This window comes from Dipodomys merriami, unplaced genomic scaffold (assembly GCF_024711535.1).
Source record: "Dipodomys merriami isolate MVZ:Mamm:240054 unplaced genomic scaffold, mDipMer1.0.p SCAF_122, whole genome shotgun sequence".
Taxonomy (NCBI): Eukaryota; Metazoa; Chordata; class Mammalia; order Rodentia; family Heteromyidae; genus Dipodomys; species Dipodomys merriami.
Genome location: NW_027202516.1, coordinates 118,720 through 132,154, shown reverse-complemented (window position 1 = coordinate 132,154; position 13,435 = coordinate 118,720). Strand labels below are relative to the sequence as shown.

At 41.6% G+C, this 13,435-nt stretch overlaps 1 protein-coding gene across 2 annotated transcripts; it reads left to right on the top strand.

Moving 5' to 3' along the window:
* The first annotated feature begins 1,638 nt into the window (after window positions 1–1,638).
* On the top strand, window positions 1,639–9,110 carry Ptp4a1 (protein tyrosine phosphatase 4A1). 2 transcript variants are annotated; one of them, XM_070017224.1, is made up of 5 exons: window positions 1,639–2,088; window positions 3,278–3,370; window positions 6,053–6,183; window positions 7,160–7,234; window positions 7,770–9,110. In XM_070017224.1, exons 1-5 carry the CDS (start codon window positions 1,984–1,986, stop codon window positions 7,927–7,929), a joined length of 564 nt encoding a protein of 187 aa, XP_069873325.1. In that variant the 5' UTR covers window positions 1,639–1,983; the 3' UTR covers window positions 7,930–9,110. The 2 variants fall into 2 exon arrangements, with proteins under 2 accessions (XP_069873325.1, XP_069873324.1); XM_070017223.1 differs by having other exon boundaries at window positions 7,766–9,110.
* Window positions 9,111–13,435: the final 4,325 nt, after the last annotated feature.

Sequence of the window (13,435 nt, the reverse complement as noted above, 5' to 3'; positions counted from 1 at the left end):
AAGCTGGAAGTAGAAGTGTGGCTGGAATGGTAGCTTGCTGGCTTTGAGCATAAAAGACCAAGTGAGAGTGAGACCCATGAGTCCAAGTCCCAGTACTAGCACACATGCACACACAAATCTTTTATGATTATAAGAGTATTTCCTTTTAAGTTCATAAGTGAATATCCTTAGACTTTAACGGGTTTGTTTCAAATGAATTAAAGGGAATTAAATGATTCATAGAGGATAAATGAGGCATATGTGAACGTTTGAAACCCAGTCTGTTTATCTGATATATTTGCTAAAGATAACCTTTCAAAAACTAAAATCGAAAGGGCAGTTACAGAGCAATAACTACATAAAGAAATGTTACAGCCAAGTGCTAGTGGTGGCTCACACCTGTAATTCTAGCTACTCAGGAGACTGAGATCTAAGGATCACAGTTTGAAGCCAGCCTGGGCAGGAAAGTCTGTGAGACTTATCTCCAATGAGTCACCAGAAAACCAGAAGTGGAGCTGTGGCTTCAAGTGGTAAAGTGCTAGCCTTGGGCACAAAGGCTCAGGTAGTGCTCAAGCCCTGAGTTCAAGCCCCACAACCACCAAAAATTAAAAGAAAGAAAAGAAAAAAGAAATGTTACCTGTAAAATGGCCTTAACTGACAGCTCCTTCTCACCACTATCAATAACTGTAAGCATAAAACTGGGAAGGAACATACAGCTATTTTTTATTTGTGCGAGGACTAAAGTATTAAAAATTTCATGAAGTTTTGACTAATGTGTACAAAAATTTTGAACAACTCAAAATATCTGTACATGAAGGTATAAAATGGAAAACAAGCAATGAATTGAATAATTTGTATATGTAAATATACATGGTGGATTTTCACCAAATGTGACACTGATTTTTCTTTGAGGATTAATATCAGTTCAAATGGATTTTTTTTTTTTTTTTTTTTTTTTGGTTATGGGGCCTGAACTCTGGGCCTGGGCGCTGTCCCTCAGCTCTTCAGCTCAAGGCTAGCGCTCTACCACTTGAGGCACAACACCACTTGAGGCTTTTTCTGCTTAAGTGGTGCTGAGGAATTGAACCCAGGCTCATGCATGCAAAGCAAGCAGTCTACCACTGAGCCCACCCTCCCAGCTCCTCAAATGGATTTTATTTTTGGGGGGGGCAGGTCCGGTCATGGGGCCTGAACTCTCTGGGCCTGGGCGTTGTCCCTCAGCTCTTCAGCTCAAGGCTAGCACTCTACCACTTGAGCCACAGCGCTACTTCTGGCTTTTTTCATTTTTGCTTATGTGGTACTGAGGAATCGAACCCAGGGCCTCATGCATGCAAGGCAAGCGCTCTACCACTGAGCTACCTTCCCAGCCCCTCAAATGGATTTTTGACTTCTTGTTTTGTTAATTTAATCTGCAGTCACCTACTTGTATTTTGTGGTCCAAGTACAATGTGAAAAGGTAGCTGTGTCCTAATTTGAAAAGATAAGTTATGCACTTATATACCATAAAACATAACATGTTGCTTTTGAATTTGAAAATAACTTTTCTCTTTCTTTTTCTTATAAACAGCAGTTCTGTGGTGTTCTTGGTCACACATTTATGGAGTTTCTGAAGGGCAGTGGAGATTACTGCCAGGCACAGCACGACCTCTATGCAGACAAGTGAACTGTAGAAATCCATTACTACTCCACCAAGAAGCCCCCGTAAGAGTGGTTAACCTGGACACAGAAGTGTTGAATTGCAATCTGCAGAGCATTTTCCAAGAGTTCTGACCTGGATGGGGTAAACCTCAGTGCACTTGCTTTCTATTGCCTCAGTATTACTGGATTGAAGAGTTGCTACTTCCCATTAGGAGGTTCATTTCATTTATCATTACTCCCAGTTTCATAAAGCACTGAGAATTTTAAGTGGAGTATATTGAAGTAGACTTCAGTTTCTTTGCATCATTCCTGTATTCGATTTTTAAATTCTTTCATAACCCTATTGAGTGTTTTGAGTAAGTTACCATGGCTCGAATGAACCGTCCTGCTCCTGTGGAAGTCACCTACAAGAACATGAGATTCCTTATTACCCACAATCCAACCAATGCAACCTTAAACAAGTTTATTGAGGTACGTTTTAATTTTTTTTAATGTCTTACAGTAAGTAATCCACTTTCAATTTTCTGGTGGTTAATTGGATGAGGGTCCAGGCTTTCCTGCCAGGGCTGGCTTTGAAGCACCATCCTCAAATCTCAGCCTCCTGAGTGGGTAGGATTATAGTTGTAAGCTACTAACACCCAGCTTAAATACCACTGTTTACTAGTATTAGAAACAAAAGCCTATGTCTTAAAATCCAGTTTTCAGTTACTGTGTTTGCTGCTTCCTTTTCCTAACCTTGTAGCAAATGCTGTCTCACTACTTGCTGACCTCTTTTTAGTAGGAGTTAGAAGGAATGTAATGTGCAGTTTATTTGTATGTGCACATTTTATTTCTCAAGTAGTTGTAGGTGTTCAGAAATAGCAAATAGGCTTTTTACTTTTATTTTTATTGTTGTGCATGCGTGTGCAAATTAGGAAAGTTACAATTGATAATAATGCAATCATTTAAAAGAAGCCTGTAATCGTGTGTGTGTGTGTGTGTGTGTGTGTGTGTGTGTTTTAAGTCTTCTTGCATTTTAAAAGCCTTTCAATATACATCTAAGGCGTGGAAGAAAATTATCAAATGAGTAAGAGTAAGAGGAGGTAGTATAATTGAGTAAAGTTACTTACCTAACTGGTTAGGATTTCTTGGTTACCTTCTAATTGTTAATTTTGCCCTTGTGTTAGTTTGCAACCCAATCAAACCAGTCCATGACTATATAACCTGAGTGCCATGCATATATTTAGACTTAAATTATGTGACCAGGTTCTGGTAGCGCACCTGTAATCCTAGCCACTCAGGAAGCTGAGATCTAAGGATCATGGTTCAGACTTAACCTGGGAAGGAAAGTCTGTGAGACTCTTAGCTCCAATTAACTTCCAGAAAACTAGAAGTAGAATTGTGGTTCAATGTGGTTGAGCACTAGCCTTAAGCAAGAAAGCTCAGGGACAGCACTTAGACCCTGAGTTCCAGCCCCACGATTAAACAACAACAACAAAAAAATTGTGATGTTTAACTTCGTTTTTCATTTATATTGTTATATGTAGATATACATAGTCTAACATTCTTTGCCTACTTTTCTGTTAACCAGCATACCTGCTGATGTGAAAAGATCAAAATAATGTTGGACAATGGTGATATGGTTTAAAAATCTTTTTTTGGATGTATAATTTTTTGCCAGGAACTTAAGAAGTATGGAGTTACCACAATCGTAAGAGTATGCGAAGCAACTTACGACACTACTCTGGTGGAGAAGGAAGGCATTCACGTTCTCGTATGTACTTAACAGCTCCTCATTTTTTATTAGTGTACTTGTTATACAAAGTGGTTTTAGTTATACAAAGCGGTTTTATTTTGATATGCCCATACATGCATATTTAACTGTTAGTATGTGTTTATCACGGTATATGCTACAAAAGTGTATTCAAGACAAGACTCACTTCTGGTTTTCTGGTGGTTAATTGGAGATAAGAGACTCACAGATTTCCCTGCCTAATGAATGCATTGTGATCCTCAGATCTCAGCCTACTGAGTAGCTAGGATAAGAGGTGTGAGCCACCAGTGCCCAGCTGACAATTGATACTTTATATCCTTAGGTGTGTGTGTGCACACACACGCACATGCTGATACTGGGGGTTCATTCATTTTAGCTTTTTCACTCAAGGCTGGTGCTCTACCATTTGAGCCACAGCTCTACTTCTGGAGTAGCTTAACTGGAAATTAAGACAGCTCACAGACTTTCCTGCCTATGCTTGGCTTTGACCTGTGATCAACAGCGGAGAGAGCTGGGTCCTTGTTAAGAATGGGAAATTCCTGGCTCGTTCATCTGCTGTGGGCTGCAAAACCCTGGAGTTGTGGGCCCTGTCATCAGAGTTTGATTGATTTGTCGGGGGCGGGGCTCGGGATGAGCTGCTTATCAGAGTCTCTAACCCAAGGCCCACACCTTGCTAAACTTCCTTTCACCCCTACTCCACCCCAAGGCCATGTGGCTCCAGTCCAGCAGGCTTTTCCTGGCAAATCAGGAGGATCATAGGCTCTGGGCAGCTTATGAGCCTCTCCTTCTTTACTGCTGGTTCCTACAAATCCAGGCTTCTGGGGGCCTCACCTAGGTGTCTGTCATTGGACAAGGGCTTCTTCCTTCCCATCATGCAAGGATGCAATTCTGCATGCTCCTTCTTCAGGCCCCTCTCCCCTCCCTGGCTCTCCAGGCTTCCAACTGGGACAGAGAGGGTAAGGGGAAGCAGGAAGGGGAGAAACCTGTCCACAAAACCGAAGGCCACTCGGGGTGTGGGCGAGGTAGGTGAGGCCTGATTGCCCAGGAGTGGCCCATGAGATTCCACCGTCCTCAGATGTCCCAGAGAGGGTCCACCAAGGCTGGGGGATGACGACTGGGGGGAGAGCAGAGACAGCCCTTCCCAGCCAGTACTTGGGCATGAGTGGAGTGTGCTTATCTCAGCTGTGTGAGAGGCTGAGATTGGGAGGATCACAGTTCTAGACCAACCCTGGTAGAAAAGTCTACAAGATTACCACTCAACAGGGTAAGCCAGGTCTGGTGATGTCTGTCTACCTGTCATCCCAGCTATAATGAGAAGCCTAAGGCAAGCCCAGATGAGGTGGCCCAGATGAGATCTTACATTTTTGTCTCAGGCTGGTTTAGAGTCAGAATCCCCTTTATCTGCATGTGGAACAAAGCTCAGATAACAGGTCTGGACTACCACCAGCTTATTGACTGCAAAGGTATTTAGCAAACTTTTTTTTTTTTTTTTTGTCCTGAGCTGGTTTTGACCAGTGATCCCTACAATCTCAGCCTCCGAAGTAAAATAGGATTATAGAAATGAGACACTTTCCCAGTGGTTGTGGTATATGCTGGAGACCTGTCATTCTCCACTCCCCCTCTCCCCCCATACTCAGCATACAGTCCCAGCTTTCCCAGTGGGGTGCTTTACTTATGGATTAGAAGCTTCCAGTGCCTTCTATACTTGTTCCCACCTATCACAGCATCAAGCTCAAGCATACCTGAGATGCATTGCGTGCTTTTTATAACCATGTCAAACAGTCAAGGGGAGCATAAATAATGAGCACCCCAGGCCTGGGCTCGACAGTCTGCAGATCCAGCTGTCATTTCCAGCACAGAGCTAAACAGAGCCAGGATCCTATTTTCTGGAAGGTTCCCGGATGCAGGCATCCATAGGGAACTTCAGTGCAAGGTAGGCACAGGTGTCAACAACACAATGGATTTCATGTCTGACCTGGTGTTTGCCCTGAAGGCCAGGCCCTGTGGGGGCCCCAGGCCTTACCTGGCTGGCAGGGGCAGCTTGGCATGGTACAGCATGCTGGGGCTGTTGATGGCTGCGTTGTACGGTGTGCTGAAGGAGGAGGAGGCCAGGTTCAGGTGGAGGCTCTTGGAAAGAAGTTACCTGTCACAAGGCCGCCCCCAGGAGGTGGGCCCTGACTGCTGACATACTCCCAAAGAGTATGGATTGTCAGTTGGGGTACCCTCCATCCAATAGGTGATCTGTCTGAAGGAGAAGGGCGTGATTCACTGGGCAATTGTAACTTTAGTCTTTCTTCTGGAAAGATGTCACATTTCTAATAAAATCATAGTCATGAAAACTCCAGTACTCATGCAGCAGGTGGGACCTCAAGGGACATTTTCTACAAATAATTATCATTCAGTTGGTTGTATGGCTTGGGCTACAGGTTCTAGGCCGGGACACTGTCCCTGAGCTCCTTTTTGCATTGGAGATGGGAGTCTCTTAAAAGTTTATTCAAATGAATTGTAGAGCTCAAGAAACTTGAAGCTGTGACCAAAATTTCCAATTTCAAAATAAAGGTTAGATAAATTAAGTCAAATATATCAATGAAAAACATTCAGAAAGTTTGACTAATCATGTTTCATTGACAGTAGGGTTTGATGAAATGTGTGAAAATTAAGGTAATTTAAATCTTTACTTAGGATTGGCCTTTTGATGATGGTGCACCACCCTCTAACCAGATTGTTGATGACTGGTTAAGTCTTGTAAAAATAAAGTTTCGTGAAGAACCTGGTTGCTGTATTGCTGTGCATTGTGTTGCAGGCCTTGGGAGGTAAGAAAGGTTTCCTTGTTTTGTAGGTCCTGGGGTTTGAATTCAGTACTAGGCACTATCCCTGAACTTTTAGCTCTAGGCTAGAGCTTTTCCAGTTGATAGCTCTACTTCTAGCTTTTTTTTTCTTCTTCTTGATGGTTAATTGGAAATAAGAATATAGTAAGCAGGGTTTTTTTTTTTTTTTTTTTTTTTTTGTCGGTCGTGGGGCTTGAACTCTGGGCCTGGGAGCTGTCCCTCAGCTCTTCAGCTCAAGGCGAGCGCTCTACCACTTGAGCTACAGCGCCACTTCCGGTTTTCTGGTGGTTTATTGGAGATAGGAGTCTCACGGTCTCTCCTGCCCGGTCTGGCTTTGAACCGCGATCCTCAGATCTCAGCCACCAGCGCCCGGTTTTTGAGCAGTCCTCAGACCTCAGCCTACTGAGTAGGTAGGATTACAGGATTTAGCCACTGGCTCCTGGCTGTAAGTTTCTTTGGTTCTAGATAAATATCCTAGTTGACATGAAATAAACTTTTTTGTTTCAAGGCTTAGGGCTCTACCACTTGAGCCATAGTGTCACTTCCAGTTTTTGAGTGGTTAATTGAAGATGAGTCTCATTTTCTGCCTGGGCTGGTACAGGGCCTGAGCTGTTCTGCTCAAAGCTAACGCTTTACCACTTGAGCCACAGCTCCACTCAGGCTTTTGTTGTGGTTAGTTGGAGATACAGTCTGAAGGACTTTTCCTGCTTGGGCTGGCTTAAAACCGTGATGCTCAGATCTCAGCCTCCTGAGTAGGATTACAGGTGTGAATGATTAGCACCCAGCTTTTCAAAAACTAATTTTACAAATTTCTTAGTATTTATTATACAGGTTGGTGTTAAATGATAGGTATTACTTACATATGATGATAACTAGTAAATATACTTTTGGATTAGGGAATGTTTGTACTAAACAGTTTTCCAGGTTTTTTTTTCAATGACTATTAACTATATCTCACCAGAGCTCCAGTGCTTGTTGCCCTGGCACTAATTGAAGGTGGAATGAAATATGAAGATGCAGTACAGTTCATAAGACAGTAAGTAATGGGTCGTCTTCTGTCTTTCTTTGTTATATGTCATTAAATTTTGTACATCTGTTACTATTTTTAGAATTAAAGCCAGCCAGGAAATAAAAACTCACCTTCTCTGCATTCCATGCTTAAAAGTAACTAGGGTTGTAATCTAAAATAATTTGAATTGATACTTGTTTTGCTTTAAATTATTGGTTTAATATGTAATTTGTTATTTTGTATTTGTTGAGGTATGTGTAATAAAAATTTTTTTTTGTCAGTTGTGGGGCTTGAACTTAGGGTGTGGGCTCTGTCACTGAGCCTCTTTGTGCGTAAGGCTAGAGCTCTACTACTTGAGGCATAGTGCCACTTCTAGTTTTTGAGTGGTTAAAATTGAATATAAGAGTCTCATGTGGACTTTTCTTCCTGGGCTGGTTTTGAAGGGTGATCCTCTGATCTCAGCCTCCTGAGTAGCTAGGATTACAGGTGTGAACCATCAGTGCCTGGCTTGCATAAGACTTCTGTCTTCATGAATTAGTTCTTGTGTTTTCCTTCCAGAAAGCGGCGTGGAGCTTTTAACAGCAAGCAGCTTCTGTATTTGGAAAAGTACCGACCTAAAATGCGGCTACGCTTTAAAGACGCCAACGGTCACAGAAACAACTGTTGCATTCAATAAAACTGCCTCAGAAGTGGAATTTGAGGTGGAACCTAATTTGTCATAACAATATTGGTTTGGTGAATGAGTCTAGTGAAACATCCATAGGAATATTGAAAAGCAGTTTCTCAGGCTGCGAGCTTGACCACAACTTTTATTTGTGTTTTGATTGACCTATTTGGACACTTAGCAAAAAAGAAAAAAAAACACAAAATTCTTGCTGTTCAGCATTTAAAAAACGTGCTTATCACATATTAATTGACCTTTCCTAAAATCATTGAGTTACATTTTTAAAATATATTCCCATGCCAGAATCTTTATCAATATATAAGAAATTTAGAAAGATTAGGTGCCAAAATATCCAGCACAATACTTGTATATTTTTAATACCATTCAGAAGCGAAATTCCAGAAACTCTAGACCTGTTTGGTTTCTTCCTTCAGTCATTTCAAACACTGTAGGGCCTCTGGCTATTTGCCTGTTTATTTTATGTTTACATCTCCCATTCATACATCAGGTTTGTGTAACCATTGATATTTTTTTTGTACCAAGTCTTAAGGTGATTATTTAATGTCTTTCTATATGTCTTTATGCTGTTATGGGAAACCTCCATTTTGAAAGTCTTCATTGTTACAGAAGCACATGTCTTTAATAATGTCTCCAGACAGAAAAGCCTTACAGTTAATTTAATGTTGGCACTCTGAGGTGCAGCTTCACAGGGAGGGCCTGAAAGAATGGGAGGGAGCTCTTGAGTATCTTTAGTAAAATGTTGCCTTTGTCTTGTGCAGAGTATGTATGCTCTTTAGTAAATATTTTTAAAGTATAGATGCTTTGTTTTAGCAAAAATTCTTAATCATAAAATTTCTGATATTGTATTTTTTTCCATACTTAGTTGTTTACCAACTTATTTTTGTTTGAATTGTGATTTTTCCCCTTTTCTCTTCCCAGCCTCTCTTGCAAAAAAAAAAAAAAAGGTTTCTGCTAATGAAATTGAGCAGATATCTAATATTTTATAAGCCTTTGAGCTGTGTAACTTAATATTTGGATACTTGATAATTTGTCCTATTATGTAATTGATATAATGGTGATGTGTATTAATGTTAGTTCAACCATATATTTATACTGTCTGGGAGTGTGTGGTTATAGTTCTGTGGGAGAAACAATTTGTCAGTGCTCACCAGCTTGTAAAAACTTAGTGCGAGACCTTAAACACCTAAATAAATAATTAAATGCATTTATCATCACTGAGATTGTTTTTGCTTAGTTAACTTGTAAGTGAAGAATGAAGTGAAATCAGGATTGTTTAGTAAGCTTATAGTTTGTTGCATCCTGACAATTTTTAATAGCTCTTCTCATTACAACCTGCTCTTATTTAGAAGGTCTAGATGAAATTTTGAACCAATTCATTGTATACTGAATAGAAAAACCTTACAGTTCAAAAAGGCCTTGGTTTTTAAGACTCGATTCAATTATTAGTGATTTGCTGCAACCTAAACTTTGAAGATCGGTTTTCTCATTTGCAACTTGATATTGCAGTGCCTTTATAATTTTAACGATTATTTGACACACTTGATTGTTAAGCTTCTTTAAATCTGAAATACTTTGTGCATTTATGCTAATGTAAAAGAAGCTTGGCTACTTTTGAACAGCAGTTATAAATGTGAACTCAAAAAATTATAGTTAAAAGTGATATTCCCCCTTTTACATAATGTATTTCCATCTCTTGCCAGTATAACAATGTATTCCATCCTTAAAGTTTAGCCAGAGCAAAAGAGAATAGATCTACTGGCCCTTGGTTCTTTAAATTTATTTTTTCTTAAATTCTTGAAGATAATTTTGTGTGATTGACACTAAATGTTACACTATTTACTACACAGCCCATAAATAGCATTGTGCTTATTGAAAGAGATAGTTGAGTTTCTGTGATGATTGTAAATATGGTGCTAAAAATCACTTTATAAACAATCTGTACAGTATACAAACATAAGACTTGCTTTTTATCCAAATATTTTGTATCTTGTAAATATGGCTAATTATAGGGACACCTGTGATACATCCCAAAACATCCTTTATGTTTAGAGAGAATGTAAAGTATTAGAAGTTCCCAGATGATGTTCTAAACTTTGGTTTGGATACCTTTAGTGGCCTGATGTAAATAGTGACTAGTTGCCTAGGGTTTTCTGTAGAAATCATAATGTAGCTGACATAAGTAATGTGACAAAAATGGGGGGGGGGAATGTGATGATCTTTGAGTGGAGGGCAATATGGCACCTATGTAATTTTTTTCAGTACACTGCATACTTTGACTTGTCAGCACTCATTTATCTTGGAGCAGTGTTCTGTTCCCACCTTAACAGCTCTACACCACGAAGCAGTCCAACCAAAACTCAGGTTGGCTGGAATCTCAGTCTCTAGGGATGTAGCTTAGTTGTCATTATATCTATCTGACTCAGCTACTGTATGTCAGGCATTTTAAAGATAGTGCAGAGAACATTAAAGTTTGTGTAGCAAGTTCTTTTCAATAAGTCCCCTTGCCCCCTGTCATAAGTGAGAGTGCGTTCTCCTGGAGTTTGAGGAAATGTAATTTGGTAAGAATACTTCAAGTGGAAGTGGAAATGTGATACTAATTTTTTTCCTTTTACATGTAAACTATAAACATCCTTTAAGTTCTAAAAAATACATAAAGTAGTGTATACATGTTTATACTCCCAATTCTTGACTCTGAATTATTGTTTGTGAGTGTATATGTGCCTCCTTCAACTAATCAAAAATTAAAGACTGGTTTAAAAGTGTCTGACACTTAGTGTTTCTGCATTACCTTTGGGGTAACCATTCTAAACCACATATTGTGGTTAGTTCATTTAAGCCAGTTATGTACATTGAGGTGAATTGACAATAAATGTTAACTGGACATGTTGTCAAACTAGCGAGCTAGTACTGCTTTTATGATAGCTACCATTTATTGTGAATCATATTGCCGAGTAATTTTTGTGATTTGATTTCCTTTAATTTTGTGTTGTCTCAGCTTTATAGTTTAAGAGGATTTGAGTCTACTAAGCTACAGTTTATGTGACTGCCTAATTTCATGTAACCATTTGAGTATGTACCAGTATTGGATCTTGAACTCCACCTAGGCACTGTCCTTTTGTTTTTTCATTCAAGACTGGCACTATACCACTAGCCATAGTAGCTCCACTTCCAGCTTTTTGGCAATTAGGAGTCTCATGGAGTTTCCTCCTTGGGTGGACTTTGAACCATGATCCTCAGATCTCAACTTCCCCAGTATCTGGGATTAGTCATGAGTCACTTGGATCTGGTTTAAACCAATTGTTCTTATGAGTTCTAGACTACCTGCCTATTAAAATAATTTTCATTTAAGAACATAATGATCATCCTGAAGACTTTATAGATTCATTTTTAAATTCCATTTTTGGAAGCAAAACCTTTTTTGTGAAAGTCAAGTCAGAATAGATTAATATTGTGGTAATTAACCCTGAAATAGGAACTTGAGGTTTTGATTTTTGGGGTGGCATGGTGGCACACTGGGGATGGGACCCAAGGCCTCGTGCCTGTTAAGACAAGCATTCTGCATCTGAGCTGCAGCCTTTGCCCTAATTTGGGATTTTGGCGAGCCTGGGGTTTAGCCAAGGCATTGTGCTTGCTAAGCAGGCACATCTCTAGTCCTTTTATTTCTCAGATACAGTTCCACATTTGTATCTTGGCAGATAATTCCCATGTAGCTGGGGACACTTGTTGAAATGGAGTCTCAACATTTTGTCCTGGCTGTGTCCCAATCATGATACTATCTCCCTTCTCAGTGGCTGTGATTTACAGGCTTGTGCCACCATGCGTAGTTCGGTTACAACTGAAGATAAATGGCTTTGGAGAGTCTCAGGTGGTTTTACTAAGCTATCACACACCCTGTGGACCCCGGACTGGTCAAGTAGCCACCCAGCAAAGGAAATAGAACCAACACTGAAAAGCCTGAACTACATACTTCCGCGCCAAGATTTATTAAGTGCATCTGCAGCAATACACATGCAGATTGCCAGGGAATTGATTCTGAAGTTCAGGCACCAAAGCTTGTGCTTGTTAAGATAATCATGGGGCTTGAACTCAGCCTGGGCGCTGTCAATTCAAGGTGAGTGCTCTACCACTTGAGCCACAGCACCACTTCTGGTTTTCTGGTGGTTAATAGGAGAGAAGAATTTCGGAGAGTACTGCCTGGGCTGGCTTTGAACTGCAATCCTCAGATCTTAGCCTCCTGAGTAGCTAGAATTACAGGCCTGAGCCACTGGCCCCTGACTCCTTTTAATCTGACGTATTAATTTTAAGCTATCTGTGCTGTTGTGGTTTCTGGTCAAGACTAGAGATGGTAAAAAGATGCACAAGAGGGGAGATAAGTATCTGGGTATCAGTAAAAGATACTGAGGCCACTCAACTACATTTTAAAAAGAAAACGGCTGGGAATGTGGCTCAGTGGTGCTTGCCTTGCATGCATGAGGCCCTGGGTTCGATTCCTCAGCACCACATAAGCAGAAAAAGCTGGAAGTCACGCTGTGGCTCAAGTGGTAGAGTGCTAGCAAAAAGGAAAAAAACCTCAGCCAATTGGAAATGGTGCTGACAAAGCAGTTTTAGGCTTATGTATACCTCAGTAAGGACATGGACATAACAAGCTCTTTGAAAAACGAAAACCCCACTACAATGTGTGGCCAAGTGCTGGTGGCTCATGCCTGTAGTCTGGAGACTCAAGAGGCTGAGATCTGAGGGCTGCAGTTCAAAGCTAGCCCGGCTGCAAAGTCCTTGTGACTCATGATCAACTAACCACCACAAAGCCTGGGGACTGAGCAAAAGCAGCCCAGGGGCAACACACCAGACCCTAAGTTCAAGCCCCAGGACCAGCACCAAAAAAAGTCGCCAAGGTCATTAAGCTGGGGTTCCGAACATTTTATGGAAAAGTTTATAACCAAGTGTCTTTTGAGAAACAACAACGGTGACATGAATAAGCTTGGCTTTGTAATACTTAGAGCGCTAAGCGTGCCAAGAATTCTGAACCTTTCCAAGAACAGTTTTTCACTGCCGTGTAGTCAGCGTCCCAGGAGGAGACAAATGGTCCATCAGAGGGGTTGAAACATTCCTAAAAAGAACCACCGAGGAGGGCGCAGAGTTCCTGGTCAAAGAGAAGGGGTTCGCGGGGAGGGCCGCGCGGAGGCGGAGGGACCCAGAATCGGCCCCGAGATCTGCAGGGAAGGCTGCGGACAGGGCCAGGCCAGGCGCGCGGGAGACCGTGTCTTCCGGCCAGAAAGCAGTTCAGGTTAATGCGGTGGACGTGGTGAGTTAGAGGAACGTGTGCGCGGGTGGGCGCCGGCTGCGATCTGAGTCGTGGCTACACGCCAGTGCCTCCCCATCGTCCCAGACGGTCAAAGCGGCGGGGGGGGGGTGGGGGACCGGGCGCGGGGCCCAACCCCGCACGCGAGCGTGCCCAGCGCGGGCTCACAGCTAACAAGTCACGGGCCTCGGGCCAACGGCGGGCTGTGGAGGGCGGCCTGGGCCAGGGCCTCACGGCCGCGCCT